The sequence below is a fragment of the Lemur catta genome, chromosome 13 (genome assembly GCF_020740605.2).
Source record: "Lemur catta isolate mLemCat1 chromosome 13, mLemCat1.pri, whole genome shotgun sequence".
NCBI lineage: Eukaryota > Metazoa > Chordata > Mammalia > Primates > Lemuridae > Lemur > Lemur catta.
In genome coordinates, this window is record NC_059140.1 from 16,250,963 (window position 1) to 16,273,501 (window position 22,539).

The 22,539-nt window shown below is 37.4% G+C and overlaps 1 protein-coding gene across 1 annotated transcript; it reads left to right on the forward strand.

Moving 5' to 3' along the window:
• Positions 1-1,210: 1,210 nt before the first annotated feature.
• ARGLU1 (arginine and glutamate rich 1) lies at positions 1,211-22,382 on the forward strand. The gene is made up of 4 exons (XM_045567588.1): positions 1,211-1,818; positions 9,234-9,459; positions 11,758-11,841; positions 21,563-22,382. Exons 1-4 carry the CDS (start codon positions 1,472-1,474, stop codon positions 21,725-21,727), a joined length of 822 nt encoding a protein of 273 aa, XP_045423544.1. The 5' UTR covers positions 1,211-1,471; the 3' UTR covers positions 21,728-22,382.
• Positions 22,383-22,539: the final 157 nt, after the last annotated feature.

Below are 22,539 nucleotides of genomic sequence, written 5' to 3' on the forward strand. Positions count from 1 at the left end.
CTTGATAATTCACAACCATATATGATCTTCCACATAAAACTTGAAAATTATTTGATTAGTTCTAATATACTCATCCCCAAGAGAATTTGGGTCTCTCATGGGAATTGCACTAATTTTCCAATTTGACTTGGGAAGGCTTGGCATATTTTTTGATATTGACTACTCAGCCAAGAATCTGACATATGTTTTCCACTTACTTGGGCCTTATTACTGCCTTTCAGCAAAAGATTATCATAAAAATTTTGTAACTTGTTAAAGTTTATTCTTAAGTATTTTATGGTTTTTGTTGCCATTGTGGATAAAAGCTCTTTTCATTTTTAGTAGATTATTGCTAATTTAAAGGAACATTTCTAATTTTTCTTCTGTTTACCTACCTTGAATTAAGCCTCTTACTGCATTCAATTTTAAAATTCAGACACCTAGATTTTCAAGGTTTCTCATTACCTGCAAATAATGTTGCGTCTTCTTTAGGGGCTTGACAGTGACACAGTCAGCTTGTTGTACCATATAGGAACAAAGCTTTTCTTGGCTAGGGTTTAGAGGGGCTTCCTGATTAGTGCAAGAGGCTTTGCTCAATATTACCTAGCTGTATATCCCTGCTCTGTCACCTACTAGCTGTATAATCCTGGACAATTTATCTAACCTCTAGGGACCTCAGGGTCCCCATCTCTAAAATGGATCCCCAGTAGTACTTAACTCAGAATTGTTGTAATAAGCACTGGTTAATACATTGAGTCATTTAGAATGCACACGAAGCCCTATATTACGCATTAGCTTGCATTTATCAAAACCTGCCGCAGACTTTAACTCCTGTAAGCCTCACAACCACTTCATAAAGTGTGGTTATCTCCATTCTACAAGTTAGGAAACCAAACTCTAATAAGCAAGTGATCTGCCCAGGGTCACTCGGATACAACTGAGGTTTGCCTAACAAAACCAGCTCCTAGAAAATAATGCAACCAATCAACCTCTGCTGAGGCGTGATTTAAATCGCAGTAAAATGTGATTAATTCATTCTACACGGTGTTGGCATTTTACCAGAAAAGAAAAGTACACTGATGCAAAAGCGGGAGTCTCCCATCCATCATGTCTCAGGTTTCCGCCCGGGCTGGCGGAAAGAGCCGAGCGCGCTCGGAAGTGTCCGCCACCCTTCGGCAACAATCGTCAGGAGGCGGGGCCCGTGCTTCGGCACGTTGCGCGCAGGGCATTGTGGGAAGGGCTGCCGGTGCAGCCGCAGCTGCCATCTTAGCGACTCCTTGCCTTGCGGCCTTCTCGTTGGAGGCGGCCTTCTCGTTGGAGGTGGCCTTCGTGGCGGCTGTAGACCTCGGAAAGGGGCAGAAAGTCAGCTGGTCGACAGCGTTCCTTCCTCCGGCCTCGACAGGACCGTCAGCCGGCGTCCGAAGGCGGAGGTTAGGGGAGCCGGGCGCGAGGGGGCCGAGGCCAGCGGTTAGTCAGAGCGTCTCCCGGAAGGATGGGCCGGTCCCGGAGCCGGAGCTCGTCCCGCTCCAAGCATACCAAGAGCAGCAAGCACAACAAGAAGCGCAGCCGGTCCCGGTCGCGGTCCCGGGACAAGGAGCGCGTGCGGAAGCGTTCCAAATCCCGGGAAAGTAAACGGAACCGGCGGCGGGAGTCGCGGTCCCGCTCGCGCTCCACCAACACGGCCGTGTCCCGGCGCGAGCGGGACCGGGAGCGCGCCTCGTCCCCGCCCGACCGCATCGACATCTTCGGGCGCACGGTGAGCAAGCGCAGCAGCCTGGACGAGAAGCAGAAGCGAGAGGAGGAGGAGAAGAAAGCGGAGTTCGAGCGGCAGCGAAAAATGTGAGTGCCCGCGGGGGGAGGGGCCGAGCCGGGATGGCGGGGACCGGGGAGAGTGAGGGGCGGGGCTGCCGTGGAGAACGGGGGTCGGGAGGCTGGGGGGCGCTGCGTGACGGGCATCCTGGGCGTTTGGATAGCCCGGGGTGGGTCAGGCCCACGAGTTGGCTGGGGAAGAAAATTTGAGGGCATGAGCAGTAAAGGCTTGGAGAGGAGAAAGCGATTTTGGCGCGAGTGAGGAGGAGAATCCCGGAAGTAGGGGTGGAGTTCAGAGAGGGGTCGTAGCGCTACGTTGGCGGGTAAGGCGGGGAATGAGCTAGGCTAAGGATGTGGAGGGTGAGCGTTTTCAGGTCCGCCTGCCAAGGGCAGAGAAAGGCATTAACCCGTGGGATGCAGATCGCAGCTGGCTACAAGCATTCTTCTGTGGAAGCTTAAATTTGGGACAGCACAAGACACTTTAGGTGGCCCACCGAAAAAGCGCATTTTCACTTTAGTACGTTCGTATTGTTAAAAGGTGCGAGTCGCGGTTGCTTTTCTTGCCTTGGGCCTACACATACACCAGATTTTTTTTTGGAAACTTAAAAAACAGAATGCAAAACCTTAAGTGTGCAGTACGATGAGTTTTGACTCTCGGATGCACCTGTGAAACCATCACCCCAGTCAAAGCCTGCCTTTTTTAAAATTTTGCTTTATATTCCCCTAGTAAACATGCAGTTTTGTTTTCTTTTGTACTATACTTGTTATTTAGAAGATTCTTGAGTACTTGCTCACATACAGAATTTTTATTTAGGGAAAATCAGTTACAGTAAGGTCCTTTACTTGAAATACTGTTTGGATAAAGTCATGTTTCTGAAAAAGAGTCAACTCTCAATTATCTCTGGATATAAAAGTAGATGCTTTTATAAACTAAATAAACTTTTTGCTTTAAAATGTAGGATTTTGTTGTATTTTTTTACTTTAAGATCATGATACTCTGGTGGTCTGGGTATTCCCAAAAACCACATTTAAAAGTACAGTGAACAGGTGTACTAAGTCCCTATTTAATCAGCCATCCTTGTTCAGTTCTTCCATGAATGTTTAGAAAGTGCTCATAAGACAAGAACAGTAGTAAATTTATGATTTTCCTGAGACGAATTTATGTGTACTGAATTGTCTGGGGTTTTTATATTTTTCTGCATTTGGGTTTGTATTTTGTAGATTTTCCATCACAGCCTGTTTCTAAAAGCAAAGTTACTAAGAGGTAGGGGACTGGGGCACTAATATTACAGAGAAAGCAGTACCTGGAGCTATTCTGCTGCCAACCTTCCTTTAAAGCATATGCAAGTCTTTCAGTTTTCTTGTACTTAAAATGATCTGTGATATATGTGAAAGCAAAGTTTAAGTAATTGTTTTACATTAAACCTTGATTATGTAGAATTCAGCTTTTTGGTGTGGAACAAAACCCTTAACTTGTAATGCTATAGCTCAAATAACTATCAATAGATGAACATATCAAAAGTTACCTAAGACATCCTGAGATAATTTTTCCATGTGAAAACGAAGGAGCTCTCCAAAGACTAATGATTTGCCTTTCACTAGAAAATGAAGACTTTTAAGAAAAATAAAAGGAAACTTGGTATGCAGAGACTACTTAGAAGCATTTGGTAAGCTGTATATGGATGGACAGTAGAGAAGAAATCCAGGGATGAGATGATCGGTAATAGAGTAACTATATAGTTCTAGGTTGAAAGAAGAAGAAAACTGCCATTAGTGTATAGGAGGGGGAAGGGAGCAGAACTGAATTCCTATGTGCCATGCAGTAGGCCCTACATAATATTTCTAATGCCTTCAAAATAATACAAAGGAAACTGGAATGATACAGGTTTTGGAGCCTAGGTAATAGAGGGGAGTAGTTGTCAGTCTATTTATTGAGCAGTTAATAAGTGTTAGGCACTGTGCTAGATGCTGTTAATATAAAGATGATTGGTCCCTCTCCAAGATCTTGATCTAGCTTGAAGACAGATAATTAGATAGGTAATAATACAGTGTAGTAAATTTAGTGGTAGCAATATAACTTTATAAAGGAAGTGTCCTGGGTGGGTAAATAGTTGTCCTAAAGAATGAGTGGAGGATATAAGAATCTGAGACTGTCAGGCTAGGCATAGGATACATGTGGACCAAAGGAGAGAACCTCCTCTCCCTATTCCTGCCAGAATAAAGAGAATAGGAGAAAATGATCTTGAAGTGGAAAAATAAGATTAACTGTTAGATGAAAATAAGAAAAATAAGATGACTGCTTAAAACATGAAGTTCTGTAAATACTACAGTTGTGGGGTGACTAGGAGGTAAATAGAGGCTGTGAATCATGGCCACGTAGCTACTATGTGTCAGGTATTGATTAAAATGTCAGAAACTTGGTGAATAGTGGATAAAGGAGAAGAAAGAGGGATAAGGGAGTTTTCTATGTGGGGCTTCCACTTGGACACTAGTTTTGGATATGCTGTACTGCATTTATCTAAGGTTGATTATGGGGAACTGAAGCCTAGCGAAGTGGGGCTTCATTTGTGTCAGTGAAACCTTGAGAATGTAATGCCCCAGGGAGTGTGTGGAGAGAGAAGAGCAATTGGCAAGGGACTTAAAGAACCTCAGGGAATGCCTATATGTGCAGTTGGGAAGACAAAGAGAATGGTGGAAGCGAAAAGAGAACTAGAAGAATGCATGATGTCAAGTGTACTTTCATGAAGTCTAGGGTTAGGTGGAGAGAAACAGTGAACCAATTAGGAATTCTTTGGTAAGACTGGAAACCAGATTGCTTTGCCACTTATAATTCTGAGGCCTGCATCTGAACTTGTTTTCTTAACTGTGAAATGGAGATATGTAACCTGTCTTGCTTATTATGAAGATTGGAGATAATATATTTAAAATACCTAGACAGTACTTGGCACATAAACGGGTTAATAAATAATGTTATTTAATATAACTTACATATATGCAGCCAGACTGAGCCTGGTGAATTTAAGAAGTGATCTTAGCAGTTATAATCTCAATGCGTAAAAGGTAGGCCTTTACATTTAAAAAATTTTTTTCCTCATTTTTGAATAGCTAATTCACATGGTTCAAAATTCAGTTCAAAAGATCTCTCATCCCTGTTTCAGCCATTCAGTGTGGTTCCCTCACTCCTCTGCTACACCAATATTACCATTTTCTTATTTATTCTTTTGAGATGCTGTATGCACATTGTAAAGGAATGCATGTTGTATTAACTTTAAAAAAAAAAAGCTGAAAATGACTTGCAGCAAATCAGGAAATTATTAATGGTATAATAACTTAATCTAGCCTGTGATTTCTAGGTTTGAATATCTTTAATGTTCAACTGCAAGACAAAGAGCCTTCTAAATTAAGAGTATCTGAACTAGGATCTGTATGAGTGCTTCTTAGAAATAGAAGAATACTTGAACAGCTCATTTTGAGAGCAAAAAAAAGCTTTTACGTGCAGATTCAGTATATGAACTATGTATTTTTGGAGGTTAGGCCTCTGAGAATGCTAGGGCATAAGACATAGCCGATGTTAAGAACTTTATAATTTTTTAATAGTTATTTCATTAGTTATATCTTTGTGCATGTCTTTGCCTCTCTAATTTGTCTTGGAAAAAATGTAGGGTAGTGTAGTGCTTAAGACATTAGTTTTGAAGTCTCCCTGGGTTCAGAATAATAGCTTAACAACATCCAGCGAACTTCAGTCCAGAAACTTAAACTCCTTAGCTTTAGATCCTTCAGTAAAAATGAGGGCATTAATACCCACCTCATAGGAACAGTTGTGAGATTTAAATAATGACATGGTATATAAAATTCTTGGCACAGTATTTGGTACCTATTAAATACTAACTAAATGCTGTTTGCTAATAATTGATTTGTAGAAGTAAACCCCTAGGATTGAGTTTCGGACATTTTAAAGATGTTATAAGATAATAGTGTCAGTTGCTCTGTATGGAGTAATACTCTTGTTTAACAGCGCTGAAGTGCTTTATTCTCTGAAGTCCTATACCCTTGCTATGTTTTTTTAATAGTTAACCATTTTAAAGTTGATGATGACTAGTGCTTGTAAAACACCTGAGAGCATGAAGAAAATAGGGACCTAGTATTATACTATTTCCATCGAAAACCTGGAAGATTTTCATTTAACCCTTTCATCAGTAGCGTAGATTCTTGTTAAGGGAATGGATTCAGCAGAGGAGCATGAGGGAGAGATTAGAGGAAAGAACATGAGCATGACAACTCCTAGGGCAAAAGTTTTAAGGAGTACGTAGGCAATTAGATATTAGATGATGCATCTTTTGCAAGACACTATTAACCAAAAGTGTTTGGTCCCCCCAAGAAAGCTCCAGTGCCTCTTATGCAAGTTAGCCTACTAGTGGCTTTATCATTGATTATGATGATAAATTTGTCAATCAGTAAAGATGAACTCATGTTTAATTCAGTTGTATATGTGCCCATTCATTTCTGAATTCAGTTGTATGTGTGTACTGAGAGGGGATAAAAATACTGAGCCTTTGCACTGGTTCTATAAAGTGATTTTAAATTTTTTTCTGATTACTGAAGTAGCATTTTTAATTTTGCCAAGAAAAACAACAAAAATTACATTGTTGCTAATACTTCTAGGGAAACAGTTCTACTATGGTGCTGTGGCCTTGCCTCTGTTTACACAGGACAAATCAGCAAAGCTTACTTTCATTAATGGTGGGATGCCTTGCAGTTCCTTCGGGAACAAAGGGGAGAGATAAGCAGCCTTGTGAGAAACTGCACTAGGCCATTTCTCATTCTCCACTGTTTCAGTTGAGCATGGGACTTTCCACCTGCCCTACCCTTTCAGCTATAAAATCCACTGAGCTATAGTTGGTTAGAATTGATTTAGCTGCAGAGTGACCTACAGCCGGTACTGCCTGTCATCTGGCACCTTAGGTTTGGTGTGATCAGTGAAAATAGAAACAAGGGGCTGACACCATGCTGGGTTTTTGCTGTAAGTAAATTTATTTGGCTCATTTTCCCTTACTGATGAAATCTGTGGAAATGTGGTCCTTTTAGCCATTGTGCTTTTGCTTAGTTAGGGATGGCTTGATTGCCTGGCAAAAACCCTGAATGTGTATCAGATCTCTTTCACCTTTACCAAATTTCTAAGTTGGCAGATGCTAACCTAGGGCCTTATCCTATTTTTCTTCCTTTCCACTTTGTGTGGCAAGTTATAATTGGAAATGTTTTCTATTATCCTTCCTTTGAATAGTTAGTACTGTGGTCCACTTAGCATTGTTAATTAAGAGTTGCATTGTACTGTTTTTGAAATTTTGAATATTAAGTTTCTTAGGCTTCTCTGTGTTTACTAATTTCAACAGAACCAACTAGCAAAAGTAAAGTATGTGAGGAGTGTGTGTATATACTTTTAAAATGATTATGAAAGGTTTATATACACAAAGGTAGAATATTATATAAGGATTTACATACCCATCGTTTGATTTAGCAGTTGTCTGCTTTACTTGTTTCACCTATAATATTTCTCTTTTTCCCTTTGGATGAAGTAGAGAAACATTTTATATTGAAATGTGGTTTATTTTCCATTAAAATCACTGTCTGATCTTCTGTAGGTGCTTCTGGTGATTTTTAGCATTGGGTCTTGTATCTGTTCTCTTTTACTGAGCAGCCATAGAGAAAAGCTTGTTGAAACTACCCTAATATTTGATTGAAAAGGAAAAGGAGCATTGTAAATCTTAGGCTTGAGCATAGTAAATCTTAGGTTTTCATATCCTTTTTTTAAAAAAAAAAAGAAAATTAGTTTTGAGGAGATACTAAGAAACAACAGAGTCCTCAGAATGGGTATTGGAAATACCTAGGAACTTTTAGGGAAAATAAGCTCTCTCTGGTAACTACTGTCTCCTTGACAGATAAATGTAGAAACTGAAATGAATGAGAATGCTAAAGACATATCTGTCGACATATCCACGCTAGTGTGGAGTCACCGTGAAGAAGGGAAGTTGAGAATGAAAGTTGTTGGGTGGGAATTGAATCACCCCAAAGAATAGAGATGAGTTGAAGTGCATTGGGGTATTCCACGGAAACTTAGGAACTATAAGGTCTTTACTAAACAGATAAATTGAATGACTGTCTCATATGTATGTCAAACAAGTCATGAAAAGATATAAAAGTTGCAGGTTTACTCAATTTTGTGGATTGTGAGGAAAGTTGAAGCATTATTAATAAATTGACCTCAGGATTTAGATAACTGCAAGCGCCTCTGAATTTATTCATTTAGCACAAATTATTGTCTCAGTGCTGGTCAGTAGAAATACAACGTGAACAGTATATACAATTTAAAATTTTGCAGTAGCTACTAAAAAGAAACCAGTGAAATTAATTTTAATGTATCCTCAATCTACCCAAAATATTATCATTTTAACACCTAATCAAATAAAAATATGAGATAATTTATATTCCTTTTTTTATACCAATTTGTAGTTCAGACTGGACACATGACTACTGGCTTATTGTTGCATATCATTGGTGTAAGATGTACAAAGTTTCCACGGTGGTACCTAGATAAATGTAAATATTTTTAGCACAGAATTTTATTTTGATTAAATAAGTTGGTTTATGATATCAAAGTGGGATTAAAATAATTAAAACATGCTTCATTGAACTAAAAATATGTATTTTTAACTACTTCCCATCTCTAAAGGAGCTTTTAATTAAAAATCAATTAACAAAAGGAAGAAAAGGCACACACAGTAAAGTATATAAAGTTCAGAGCCTAAGTTGGTCATAATTTCAGTAAAAGCTACACGCTGCTATTATTTCAGCAGTCTGAATCTCTTCAAGTCTGTATTTGTTCTGTCTTTGCTTAGAGAAAAGGGAGAAATTAATTCTGCCAGACTGACTTGCCCGCTACTTAATACTTTCTCCTGACTTCTCTGTAGCTCAACTCTTAGAGTGGATTGGCAAATGAGCAAATCCATGTATTTTAAGTTTGTCCTCTCATTATGAAGTTGTTAGGAGAAGTAGACTTCCTGTTTCAGATTTGCTCTGTAGTTCCTGAATTAAAACTAATGAATTAGGCTGTTTATATTTATCAGTCTTTTTGTACTTACAACATGGTAGAGAAAAAAACCAGTTTTATATTTATTTGAATGTCTGCATCAGTTAACATGTTATTATCTATCATTTCCTTAAATGTGACATGAAAATGAATTCTAAAATCCTTGAATAATATCATGCTCAATGGTTTGATAGACTTAAAACTAGTTTTGGTTAAATTCTTAGTTTTGGGCACATTTATAGCCCAGAGTCAAGCCATGTATCAAAAACATTTGTACCCCCTTAATATTTTGAAATAAAATTTTAAAAAAGTTTTTTCGTTTTTTAATACTATCTAAGTCATTTTTTTCACTATTTGCTAGTCGGCAGCAAGAAATAGAAGAAAAACTCATTGAGGAAGAAACAGCACGAAGAGTGGAAGAATTGGTGGCAAAAAGGGTAGAGGAAGAATTGGAGAAAAGGAAGGATGAAATTGAACGAGAAGTTCTCCGAAGGGTGGAGGAAGCCAAGCGCATCATGGAAAAGCAGTTGCTCGAAGAACTCGAGCGACAGAGACAAGCTGAGCTTGCAGCACAAAAAGCTAGAGAGGTAACGCTCGGTCGTTTGGAAAGTAGAGACAGTCCATGGCAAAACTTTCAGTGTCGGGTTGTGCTCCTGCTCAGTTCAGAAAGAGATGGAATACAGACTATCTAATTCCTTTCTCATCTAAACTTACGTTGCTGCGAAAGTTAATTTTTTAGCCTATTCAGAAGTGCTGACTGATACTTAAAAGTTACTTTCATAAAACATATTCAAGGATACTTTTGATTAATGGAACTGGCTTACATATTTGAGAAGTGTTTGAAACTTTTGCCATGGCTGCAGGACTTACATTCTTTTTTGGGAGGGTGCGGGGAGACAGGGAGTGGTAAAGGGAAAAGGTTAAAAATCCACCTGTGGTTGTATATTCCTCTATTCTGTTTATCACTGTTACCTAGACTGTGAGAGGCTTTTTGCCTTCAGTCAGATTAAAAAGAGCAGGGCCTAACATTGAGTGACAGTACCTGCTTTGATAAATAGGTTTCTCACTCTTCTTTTTTCCCTTCTTTTATCTCTTACCCCCTTCCCCAAATCCTGCTTCAACACAATGGACTAATTCTAGCATTCTGATCATAAGGCCCTCCATTTTCCTAATGTGTTTCAAGGAATCTTTTTAGGAAAAAATGTCCAGATTATTCATCCACTTTTTTAGTATCTACTAACAACTCCTTTTTTTCTCTAGAGAGTTATGAAGGAACAGGTTGTCCTTGTCTGGAGTCAAGCTAAACACATGATTTGTTTTATCAGCAGCTGGAGCAGAAGTTGAAAATGTCTTTCTGTGAGACAGTAATTTGCTACTGAAGCTTTATAGCTTGTTTGCACTGATTACTCCAGGATCCTAAAGTTTGGTGAAAGTCATTGAAACACTCAAGGCAGATTACTGTACAGCCCTGAGCGTCCATCAACACAGTTTGCATAATGAATATGAATCCCATTGGTGTGTGACATAGGAAATCATAGGAAAATGTATTTTCTTGAACTGAAATATTTGACTCAAAATATATGACTCATTGTCATTTTTCATCTTGGCATCATTGTGGACAAGTTGACATCATATTAAATTTCTTTGATTTCCAGTAAACTTAGCTTTTAAAATGCATTTTCCCTTGTCCCTGTCTTTAACTAGATGTACATGCTTATATTTAAAGTGGATTTCATAGACTATAAAATTGAATGTATGAAATTTTTATTTATATCAGTGCTTTTAATAATGAAGATTTTTTTGGAGTAATGGTGCTGTCTTGTAGCGAGTTATTAATCATAGTAAGATTTTTTTCTCTTCATTTGCTTTTTGTTTCATATTAACAATTTTTTTTTACACGGACACAACCCTCTGACAGTCTTTCCAAATATTAAAATCATTTGAATATGTATGCTGTGATCTGAACACTGCCCAAACCATCAAGCAATCTTCATATAGTTTGCATTATAAAATCTCATTAAATTCTCCAAGAAAAAATAAGTTACAGAATTTTATTTCCTGACCATGCATCCCCTGGATTCCTGAATTTCAGTTCAGATTGTAGATGACAATATAAGCTGCCTTTAGAAATTGTCAACATCTGAATGTTAAGTCCATTTTCCCTATGGAAGAAGCCCTTAGTTCCATGAAGTATGGATTACCATTTGTATTTTTCACTAACAGTAAATGTATTTTTCTTATTAATTGTTTGCCTTAGGAATGATGAATTACATTTTTTGTTCCTTCTTACCATAAACATCTGCATTCCTCAGCTCAGCCTTCCTTGTATGTTGTTTCTTTATAAATGGTTGAGCTGCTGATGCAGGTATTGCCAAGCTAACAGTACAAATCATTTTAAAGAGGAAGCTGGCGTGTATGGCAGCCGAGGAGCACACTCTGCAGGACACTGGACAAGACAGTAAATATTCAACTTTTAATGCTGATTAAAGGAGTATAGGTAAAGAATACGTAGGTATACATAATTGGTGAGACAAATATTCACTTTATTTATATTTTCTATATTATTTTTTTAATTTGGTAAATACTATCCAGTTTTGTAGTTGTCCTTGTTGATTTGTGTGATATTAAAGTATTAGTTATAATTGCCAGGCAACTATCATTAGGGAGGGTTTAGTCGGTTGCTGTTTGGACTGGGAGGGATGATTTAAATTTAGTGCTAGAAACCAATTTTAGTGGCTGCACAGTTTATCATTTGTCAGACAGAAGGTAGCTATAAAGCTGCCCTGTAAGTCAGATCAAAAAAGTTCAGAGGAAGATTAGTAAATATTTATCAATAAAAATAAACATTTTATTTTTCTAACATCTTAACATGTCCTCCCCTTTAGGAGGAAGAACGTGCAAAACGTGAGGAGCTAGAGCGAATACTGGAAGAGAATAACCGAAAAATTGCAGAAGCACAAGCCAAACTGGTAAGTGTAAAGCATATGTAAAAAGTATTTTTGCATTTTGCTTTTATTTATTTATTTATTTTCAAATTTTGTATTCTGTAATTTGACTTATTTTTTTCAGGGTTCTCTGGGCCACTTTAAAGGCTTTGAGGCAAGAGTAGGAATAGTTGACTAGATTTTTATTTCTAATCTGGAGAGAGTTTGCAGTGGTTTAAAACAGATTTCTTGGGGAAATTGTAGTATTTGCTACCTCCTATTTTTCTATCTTAACCTCATTTACATTTATCCTATGCCTTATAAAACTAACAACAACAGCAAAAGTTTGGAGGTATTTAAACCAACTAATACACAGCATTTCACTTTGCATTAGTTGCTTTGTTACCAAACACTAGATAGAATAAGTAGATAGTATATATTTGATGGTAAGTGTACCAGTGTAGTAAATTGTATTTCCTACTTCTAACTTACAATCTAACAAGAAATACACAGAGACGTAAGTAATTAAATGATAAAGATGTAAATGAAGGTGATATAGAGCAATTTTGAAATTGCAATAAAGAAGCCAATACATGAATATTGAGGCAGTTTTAAAAAAAATAAAAACCTAATTTCTGTCACTTATATTTTTTCTTCTAATTCTTCTTTTTAGTATTCCTATGCATTTCTTGTTCTTTTTTAAGCACATGCTAGCATTTTTTAAATAAAGTTTTTGGTTACTTGAGGGTTTTTCCATTTAAGTATGTGAATATTTTTTGAAGTGGTCTCATTATGAGAAAGAAGAAAACTAGGATTAAAGGACTATGGATACAAAAAATCCAAACACAAAAGAAAATAGAAAGGTAATTATAAGGAAAAACTTTTTCGCCCGTGAGGGTGGTGTACAGGAAGGCTATGTCAAAGTAAGAGTATAAATCAGAGGTGAAAGGAAATTGACATGGGGGTGGGGGTGATTAGTAGTATTTGGTAACCAGGAATGAAGGCATGACCCAGCAGGAACTCTTGGTGAGGGGAACAAAGCAAGTTATAAGCTCCATTTATGAGATATAAAAAAGAAATTCTGTGGCTGTTTATAAATACACAGAAAAAAATCTGAGAGGGTCTAATTAATTAAGATTGGATCCCTTTGAGAGTAGGAGTGAAGGAGGACTGTAGTTAATGTGTCCTATAGTTGATAAGAATGTAAAAAGCTAACATGGAGCAGTTAGTTCTAGAGCATGATCTTCTAAAAAATAGTGTACCCTATATAAGAGACAGATAAGAGCATGGCACTGTGGTTTCTTAGTACATATCACTGTCCTGGTTATTATGAAGGCAAGAATATGATTTGTATTGGAAGGCCATGAATCCGTTTTCCCAAAGATAGACCTTAAAATTTACTTAGGTAGAAAAAGTAGTATAAATGTGAAATGGATGAGTTATTGTAAGATGTATTACTACATGCTTATGAATAAGATACAATAATGCTTTTTAGGTGATTCTATACAAGAAGAGAATCTCAGTGCAGTAGTAAGAGGGAAATTGTGACTCTTGAGTTTTGAAGTTTGAGCTTAGGGGGTAAGTACAGTCTGGTTTGTGAGGCCTGGACATTCCAGAAGAGAAGAAAAATATGATAGTTAAAACATTGAAGCAAAATTACCAAGCAGGTAGAACTAGAATTTCCTATTAGGATAGCTATGGTGGGTTCAGTTTGTTGGGTGGCCTAGAATCTCCTCAGCTTGATATGCTCTGCCAAGATGTTGACCCCTTCTGACCCTGAGATGGCTAGGGATATGTTGGCCTCCTTATGTCCATCTAACACCCTTTGTTTCCTCACATGAATCATAAAAATAAAACTTTTGGTCAGTTGTTACTGGGAAAACATTGGTAAACATAATCTGGAGCAGTACTTCTGAAAGGGTAGTAAATGGGCAGTTTTTGTCTTTTAATCCTAGTTTATCAGATGTTACAGCTACTTTTGTAAAACACAGTAAAGTTGAATTACTAGAGAAATGAGGTCAAATTGCTATAAAAGTTTCTAAACACTCATTCTTCGTTTGTATTTTGGATCGATTTGGATTGGCAGTCTGCAAACTGTCACTTGTCTCTGGGCCACACGTAAGACTCACTGCCTTAGGGCATACAGATTTTGATTTGATCTGATAGACTGTAGGGAGAGACTATTGTGATGACATGTTGATAAACTTCAGTGAAAAGATGTCTTAGGGAAAAAGAGACTTTCTAGAAGAAAGTTTGGTAAGAATTTGGGCATATTTAATGCATTTGCTTACTCTGTTCAACAAAGTTGGAAGCATAGGTAATGGTTGATGTTGGGGAAGAGTTTTATTTGTTTCTGTTGGTAGTCACAGGCTGGTAGGCCTGGTATTTTTGGTGTAAGATGAGACAAAAAAATGTCATTGTGCAAGATGGCAAGGCACGCCTTGAGGTTTGTTTCATTTTTCTTGCCCTTTTCCCTCTTTTTCGTCTCAATTTTGAGCACTGTTCTTTAATCTTTATACATGTTTATTGGGCAATAATATATAAAATATATTGAAAGTCCTATTAAAATATTAGTTATTTGAGAAAGGAAGAGGGATATAACAGAATGTTGTAGATAGCATGGGACTTTCCTGGATGTATCAGTCATGGTAGTTTATCTTGTTGCTCTAATAATTATGTTGCTTCCTGACATAGTAAATATGCTGGAAATGTGGACAGTTCATTGTTATTTATGCCATAGAAAGCAAGAAGAATGGGAAACATTCTAGCCTCCAGAAAGTGAGGGAAAAGAAAGGGTGGCCAAACATTACCATTCAGAAAAGCAAAAGAAAAAAAAAGTAGACAAGGCATTAAGTGCTCTTGAATAATTTGATGTATTAATTGTGGAAACAAGGACAACACCATAAAAAGTTAGTTAATACTATGGAAATACCTGGTAGGTGGTGTGGGTGCATGAGATAATTGACATAATTACCCTGGGGGGCTGGGAAACCTTCCCAGGGACATTTCTTTTCTTCCCTATTGAGGTTGGGATTTATCAGGAATTTATTAAAACTACTTTTCATTCTACTTATGTAAATAGTCTTTTATGTGTCTCACTTTTTTTTTTAATTGGGGAGTTGGTCTTTGTTGATTTGTAAGAGGTCATATTATTTTTTCATGGGTATAATATTTAAGAAGTCTCCCCTATCTCTTCCCCATTGCAGGGTACTTTCGTTACCAACCTGTCTTTTCTATAATCTGCTTTCCGCACAAACTTCTTAGCATACATCATGTTGATATACTCCTGCTTCTGCCACTGTTTACTAAAACAAGTACTGCCACATGCTTGCCTATGTTCTGTTCTGCTTCCCAAAAGTCCTTTGCCCTGTTCCATTTCCTTACTCTTGTCTACCTTCTAATTCAATTCCACATTGTATATCAGGATATTTGGTCTGTCTCTAAGGAGACAAAAAAAGTATTAATACAACATACTTGATTTGTGAAGTCAAACAAGAATTAATCCAGATTTGGCTTGACTTAGCTTTTTGGCAGATTGGTTCTTAGTTGTTAGCACCAGTAACACACAACTATCCTCAGATATTTCGAAGGTAGTTAATACAATGGAGATTTTAATTTTCTTTTGTTTAAAATAGCACTTAAAATTTTTGAAGTCTCCACAACTTTCTTTAATGATGCATCTGGGAAAATCTCAGATGTTATTCTGAAATTAATATGAATTTTACTTAGAAAGGGAAGCAGACTAAAAAAAAGGTGACAGGTGTTGCTGTGGAATAAAATATTCTTCTAGGACGTTGTGTTAGCAAGGAGAAAAACCCTCAACCAATGACTTGGTAAAGATTGTGGTAAAACAAAAAGAATAAAATTTAGTTAATCTGTGTGTGTGTAAACACCTAAAATATAATAAGAGTCAGACTGACAGTTTCTCATAAAGTTATAAGTAACTGTTGGTCAGATGAAGGACAAATTAGTTATGACTAGTAGGTGGTAGAACAGGTTCTTTGAGGTTTTAAAGTATTTGCAAATTAAAAGTTCTGGATATACAAATCTCTTTAATATTGAAATGGTTTTCTCCTTACCCTTTGCCAAGTTCATCATACTATATACCACTTTGTACCTCACCAGTTTGAGAGAGGAAAATATAGTGCCATGTTTGAAAGTTGCTTATATATGAAATGTGTTCCACATACTTAAGTTTGAAATAAATTAAAAGATAGCTCTGAAGAGTTCTTAGAAATAAGTAAGCAAGGATTTTTTTTAATGCGTTTCTGTGATAGGCTGAAAAATCCGGCCCCCCCCCCCCCCCCCAGTATACCTGTGTTTTAATGTCTGGAATTCTGGATGTACTCTATATGGCAAAAGGGTGGGGGGAACCTTTGCAGATGTGACTCAGTTAAGTATCTTGCAATGGGGAATTTATCCTGGATTATCTGATTGGCTTTAAATGCCATCACATGTATCCTGTAAGAGGGAGGCAGAGGGAATTTTTACCACATAACAGAAGAAACTGAAGTAAAGACAGTGCAGAGAGAGATATTTGAATATGTTGGCATTGAAGAGTGGAGTGATATAGTCCAAAGCCAAGGCATCCTGGCAGCAACCAGAAGCTGAAAGAGTCAAGAGAATGGACTTTCTCCTAAAAATCTCCAAAGGGAGCATCTTTCCACTCAGTGATACCGATTTCAGATTTCTGGCCTCCAGAATAAATTTCTGTTGTTTTCAGCATCTAGTTTGTGGTAATTTGTTACCTTAAAATGTGGAAGTGGTTTTGGAATTGGATAGTGGGTACAGGCTTGAAGAATTTCGAGTCATGTGATAGAAAACATGTACATTGCTTTAGAAAGACTATTGGCAAAAATATGGACTTTAAAGGTGCTTCTGGTTAGGGCTGAGAAGCAAATTAAGAACATGTTGGAAACTGGAGAAAAAGAGGCCCTTTTTATATACTGATGGAAAACCTGGCTGAATTGTGCCCTACAGTGATATAGAAGGAAGGCGGAGCTTATAAGGGCTTACCTTATTTAGCTGAGAAGAATTCTAAGTAAATTTTTGAAAGTGTAGCCTGGTTTCTTCTTGCTGTTTGTAATAAAATGGCAAGAAGAGCTAAATTGAAGAATGAACTGGTAAGCATAAAAGGAACCAGCATTTGGTGTTAGGAAAGTCTCAGCTTATCCAGATTGCACAAGATGTTCACTGTTAGAAAAACTTAGTCTAGAAGGAAGGCCAAGGGTTTGGCTAGACAACTTTTTGCTAGCGCTGAAGAGACGGCTTATGACTCAAGTTTCTCAGCCATCTTGGCAAAAGCCAAGAATAGATGATGATATCTGGGAAAGATCTCTGGAGGCCCCTCTGGTCTAATGGTGTGACATATTTGGGGAACCTCCAAGGTTTCTGAAGATGTTGTATCAACAGAAGCACTGCCAGTTAGGACAGAAGATATGATGAAGGAAGGCTGTGAAACTCCCAGCAGAATCCACAGACATAGGAAAAGGTCACATGAAGAGAGATTTGAGGATGTTAGCCTTAAAGAATGGAGTGATGTGTCCACAAGCTAAGAAACCCTGGTAGCCACCGGAAGCTGGAAGAGGCAAGGAACAGATTCTCCCCTAAAGCCTCAGAGGGGATGTGTCCCTGCAAACACCTTGATTTTGTTCTAGTGATAATGATTTTGAACTTCTTGCCTCCACAATAACTTTCTGTTTTAAGTCATCCAGTTGTGGTGATTTGTTGCAGTGGACACAGGAAATTAACAGTTGGAAAAAGAACAGGGTGTCTTACAATACAGTGAGCATATGTAAGTTGAATTAGCATAGTACTTAGAATAGCTAATAGTGTGTTGTGTGCACACATTTTAAGGGAGAATATTGTCACCAAATGTAAATGTTAAATTGTTAAATATTTTAATTTGAAATGAAATGGTGGAGAAGTCAGGTAAGGATTTTCAGTGAATGAGAAGTAGTTCCTGATTGTTAAGGTAAAAAAAAAGCTGGTTTAAAACCTATGTTAATATATTTGGAGCAGTAATTTTTAAAGTAATTTTCTGGACATTAGTGAATATTGACATTGTGTAGGACAGAAACTAGAAAAAAGAAGCCACTGAAGACCACAAAGGATGGGGCCTTCAATCAGTAAAGTGGCAGTTCTTAGAAACTGTAAAGAAAGAATTGATAAATTTGATTTGTGAAGGGATATGTAGAGGGAGGAAATGGGGAGGGAGTGTGTTATAGGAAGCAGAGAAGACCTTCCTGATGTAATCACTCCTAATGAGCTCTAACACAAGGAATCAGGAAGCATGTAAGGAAAACTTAGGCACACAAAAGGGAATGGATGACCAAGACAAAAGAGCTGACCCAGAGAAAGAATTAACCTGCAGACCCCAACACTTCTTGGACTTCTTGGGAAGTCCAATAGCATGGTGCTGCATCTGGTAAGCATCTTTCCATTGTGGAGGGCATCACATGGTGAGCGAGCTTGGGGAGAGAGGGCATGAGAGAGAAAAAATGGTGGCCAAACTAATCTTTTATCGAGAGCCCGCTCCCATAATACCTAACCCAGTCTCCACTTTAGATAACAGCATTAATCCATTCATGAGGGTGGACCCCTCATGGCCCAATCGCCTCTTAAAAGCCCCACCTCTTAATACTGTTACGGTGGCAATTAAGTTTCCAACTCATGAACTTTAGGGGACTTAATTCAAACCATACCAATATACTATCACACTTTTGAATTCTGTCAGTCTGAAGGAGTAAAAAGTGGTATCTGTGTACGTTAGATTTCTCTATGGGGTTGAAGTTGTGATGTTCTGCCTTATGTCCTTTCACCTTCACTCCCTAAGGTTCTAGTATGCTTTCCTAGGGATGAGTTAGAGCCTTAGGGAAAAGTGAGTCTGAGTATTTATATGGATTACAAAGCATGCACACACTTACAAAGAATCTTTACTGCACTTTGATTCATTTGCACACACTAAGCTCTTACTCCAAATATGTGATAATTTATTAAAGCTGTGAATAAAGTAATTGGCATATAAATTCACTAAAGATGCTTAGAAGCAGATAATTCTGTTTGTTACAATTATTAGTGAAGGTTTAAGAGAGTAACAGATTCTGATGCACAGGTAGGATTTCAATAGGAGGAAAGAGTGGCATGAGCAAGGGAGGAGAGAGAGATCAAGATAGCAAGGATAATTTAAAAGAATAGTAGGAACAGAATTGGAGCTAGATAATAGAAAGTCTCAAGTTTTATAGAAACATGCTAATTTAGGAAGTTAAGCTGTATTCTGTGGACTGTGGAAGTCATTAGAAATTTGAGGGCAAGAGAGCAATGGTCAAGAAAGGTGAATCTAGCAGTATGTATAGGATGAATTGAAGGACACTGGAAATAGGGACACCATTTTAGGAGTATAAGAATTGTGTGGCACTAAACTGGTATGGTGACAATAGAAATGAAAATTAACTCTAGACAGACAATATAAAAGAATAATTAACAACTTGATGACTTTTTTGTTGTTTCAGGGGAAAAAGGAGACAAAATTTGGGTACCAAGGTTGAGAAAGCTTGTTCTAACCCTTGAATTTTTAATTTGTTACCATGAGTAGTTCTTTCTCTCTCTATCCGATATTGATCTTAAAAAGTTCACTGCATCCTTTGAGCTGCCTACCTATTCCCATTCAAAGTCAAATTTTAGGTCTGACTACATAGAGGCAGATTTATTTTAAAGATGGAGTGGAAGAATTTAAATCTTGGAACATGTTGAATTTTGAAGGGACCCCTAGATCTCCCAGGTAGATGTGTCCAGGGACCAGCTATAAATGTAACATAGGGAAAAGGTCTGAGAGGGGATGTATTTCAGCTCTGTTGGATTTTCCACCTGCCCCCCCCCCCCAGCAGTCTACCCCATGTTGCTGTCTTAAACCTCTTTACATGGTTCCCTTTTTAAATTAAAACATTTCATATTGCGTACCAGACTCCATTACTTTTCGCATCTTCTTGTGTTGTAATCTAGTCACATTGCATTTTCCTGAACAAAAATAACCAGTGGAGACAAAAGAAATAATCAGGTGGAGAACCTTAGTATTTGTATTAGAGAATATGTGGGAGGGGAGAACATTTTTAAAAGACTTAAGTGAAAAGAGAATATATTTAAATAAAGAGAAAGGTCACTGAATTTATTGCTAGTTTTTGACCATGTAAAAAATAATTTTAATAGAATAATGGAGATGGAAGCAATGACCTAAAATTTGACTTTGAATGGGAATAGGTAGGCAGCTCAAAGGATGCAGTGAAATTTTTTAAGATCATGGTCACATAGAGGGAAAAAAAGAACAACTTGTGGAAACTGAGATTAAAAATGCAACAGTTGAGACAGACTTTCTCAACCTTGGCACTGGTAACATTTGGGGTTGGATCACTCCTTGTTGTGGGGGCTGTCTTCTGCATTGTAAGGTGTCTGTCGTTGTCCCTGTCCTCTGTCTTCTTCCCACTAGATGCCAGGAGCCATCCTCAGTTGTGACAACCAGAATCATCGCCACACATTGCCTAATGTCCCTTGGGGGGAGAGGGGTAAAATTGGACCAGGTTCAGAATTGAGGATGGTAGGTAGTCTATCTCTGGGAGGCAGGAAGGAGAGACTTCATAAGGTAGGAGTTCATGAGAATGGCCTAAGTTTTTTTGGTGAAGAGGGGAGATCTTCTCTAGAAGACTAGAGGAAGGAAGTTGGTTGCTTGAAACTAAAGGAGTTGATTATCATACCAGTCTCCATTTGAAATTAGCATTTTGTAGTTAGCCAGATCAGAATGTTTTCTAGTTTTTTCTTAGAATGAGGTCTATAGTGTTTCTTGTTTATTGACAATATAATATGGCCCCAGTGGGGCTTTTTTCTATAAATTTTGCATGCCTCTCTAACTGTAAATATAGTAATTGGTGGATAACATACTCTTTGAATAAATCCGTGCCTTGGTTTATAATTGACAGTCTCTTAATCTGATGCTCTAAAGGTTTAGGTAAAGATAGGTATAGACCAAAATCTGCACTGATTTCAGGACATGCATTGGAGAAATTTCTTCCCATTTCCAAAATGTCTAAGTGCTTTCCTATAATTTGTTCATATATTTTTCATAAAAAATGTAAAAATAGGCCGAGCATGGTGGCTCATGCCTGTAATCCTAGCACTCTGGGAGGCCGAGGCAGGCGGATAGTTTGAGCTCAGGAGTTCGAGACCAGCCTGAGCAAGAGTGAGACCTGAGACCCCATCTCTATTAAAAATAGAAAGAAATTATCTGGACAACTAAAAATATATACAGAAAAAAATTAGCCGGGCATGGTGGCGCATGCCTGTAGTCCCAGCTACTCGGGAGACTGAGGCAGGAGGATCGCTTGAGCCCAGGAGTTTGAGGTTGCTGTGAGCTAGGCTGATGCCATGGCACTATAGCCCGGGCCACACAGTGAGATTCTATCTTAAAAAAAAAAAAAAGTAAAAATAATCAATAAAGAGTTTTTTTTTAATATACTCAATCCTTTTTCTTCTATTACCATGTAACCTTAGGCAAGTTTTATGAAACGTGCTATATTGTATGTTCACCTTGATTGTAAGTTCTCACCTGATATTCAAAATACTACTAATAGAAAACAGAATTTATAGAAAGTCCTAATTTTTACCCTTATTTGCATTTGCATTTTTTAAATTTTATTTTCTTATTGATACATGATATACATATTTTCAGGGCACATGATAATTTAATACATTCATATAATTAATTTTTGAATTTTAGGCTGAAGAACAGTTGAGAATTGTTGAAGAACAAAGAAAGATTCATGAGGAAAGGATGAAACTAGAACAAGAGCGACAACGTCAACAAAAAGAAGAACAAAAAATTATCCTGGGCAAGGGAAAGTCCAGGCCTAAACTGTCCTTCTCATTAAAAACCCAGGATTAAATTGCAAACTCTGAACTTTTTACAAAGAAAAATGGAAAAACTTTGTATGGTAGCTTCATGTTGAAGTGGTTTTTGTTTTGTTTTGTTTTTTTTAATTTGTAAAATCTGGAAATTTAGCTTGTTCTAATAGGGGCTATGCTCTCCTTTTTTTTTTCCCCCCTTAACTTCCATTAAGTCAAATCCTTATCAGATCATTGTCTTCTAAAAAGTGATATATTTTTCACCTGTTTGGATTCTGTATTAGTGGTCTGAAGAAAAGCAGATCACTTAGTAAACTATGGATGGTCTGATAAGGTTTTTACTGACCCACTGACTTCAGAGTTATACTCTGTTTACTACATCATAATGCTGGTTATGCTTTTTGTTTTTTTATATATTTATAAACAAAGGAAAAGTTGGTGATTGCATTGGAAAATTCCCAGGGTATTACTGGACCTATGTGGTATATTGTTAAACCAGTGTCCTTGTGATACTGTTGCTCTTGATGTTCCTGATACAGGTAAGGAAACCATTGGTCAACTCTGATACAAAATATATATATACAGTTCAGTATTGTCTCTGTTCAATTTGTTTTTATTTCATTGACAAAATCAAACCAGCATTCCCCATTGTGTAAATAAATGATTTTGCTGAATAAAGTAAAGTCTTAAATTCATATGTTGAAGCAATTTTTTTTAAAGTTATGTTAAGTCTTAAAGAGGGTGGTTTACTTTTTGATGGTCAGCAATTTTAGAAGTCTTGGAACTATGCTATATTTCCTCTCGTTTATACTTTTAAGATAGGGTTTATATGTACACTAAATATACTTGTGA

What these genes read in the sequence shown, in the direction of transcription:
- ARGLU1 (XM_045567588.1), top strand. Translation starts at nt 1,472, where the DNA reads ATGGGCCGGTCCCGGAGCCGGAGCTCGTCCCGCTCCAAGCATACCAAG. An exon ending in TTCGAGCGGCAGCGAAAAAT is followed by an intron (nt 1,819 to 9,233) that starts GTGAGTGCCCGC and finishes ACTATTTGCTAG; the next exon opens with TCGGCAGCAAGAAATAGAAG. An exon ending in CAGAAGCACAAGCCAAACTG is followed by an intron (nt 11,842 to 21,562) that starts GTAAGTGTAAAG and finishes TTTGAATTTTAG; the next exon opens with GCTGAAGAACAGTTGAGAAT.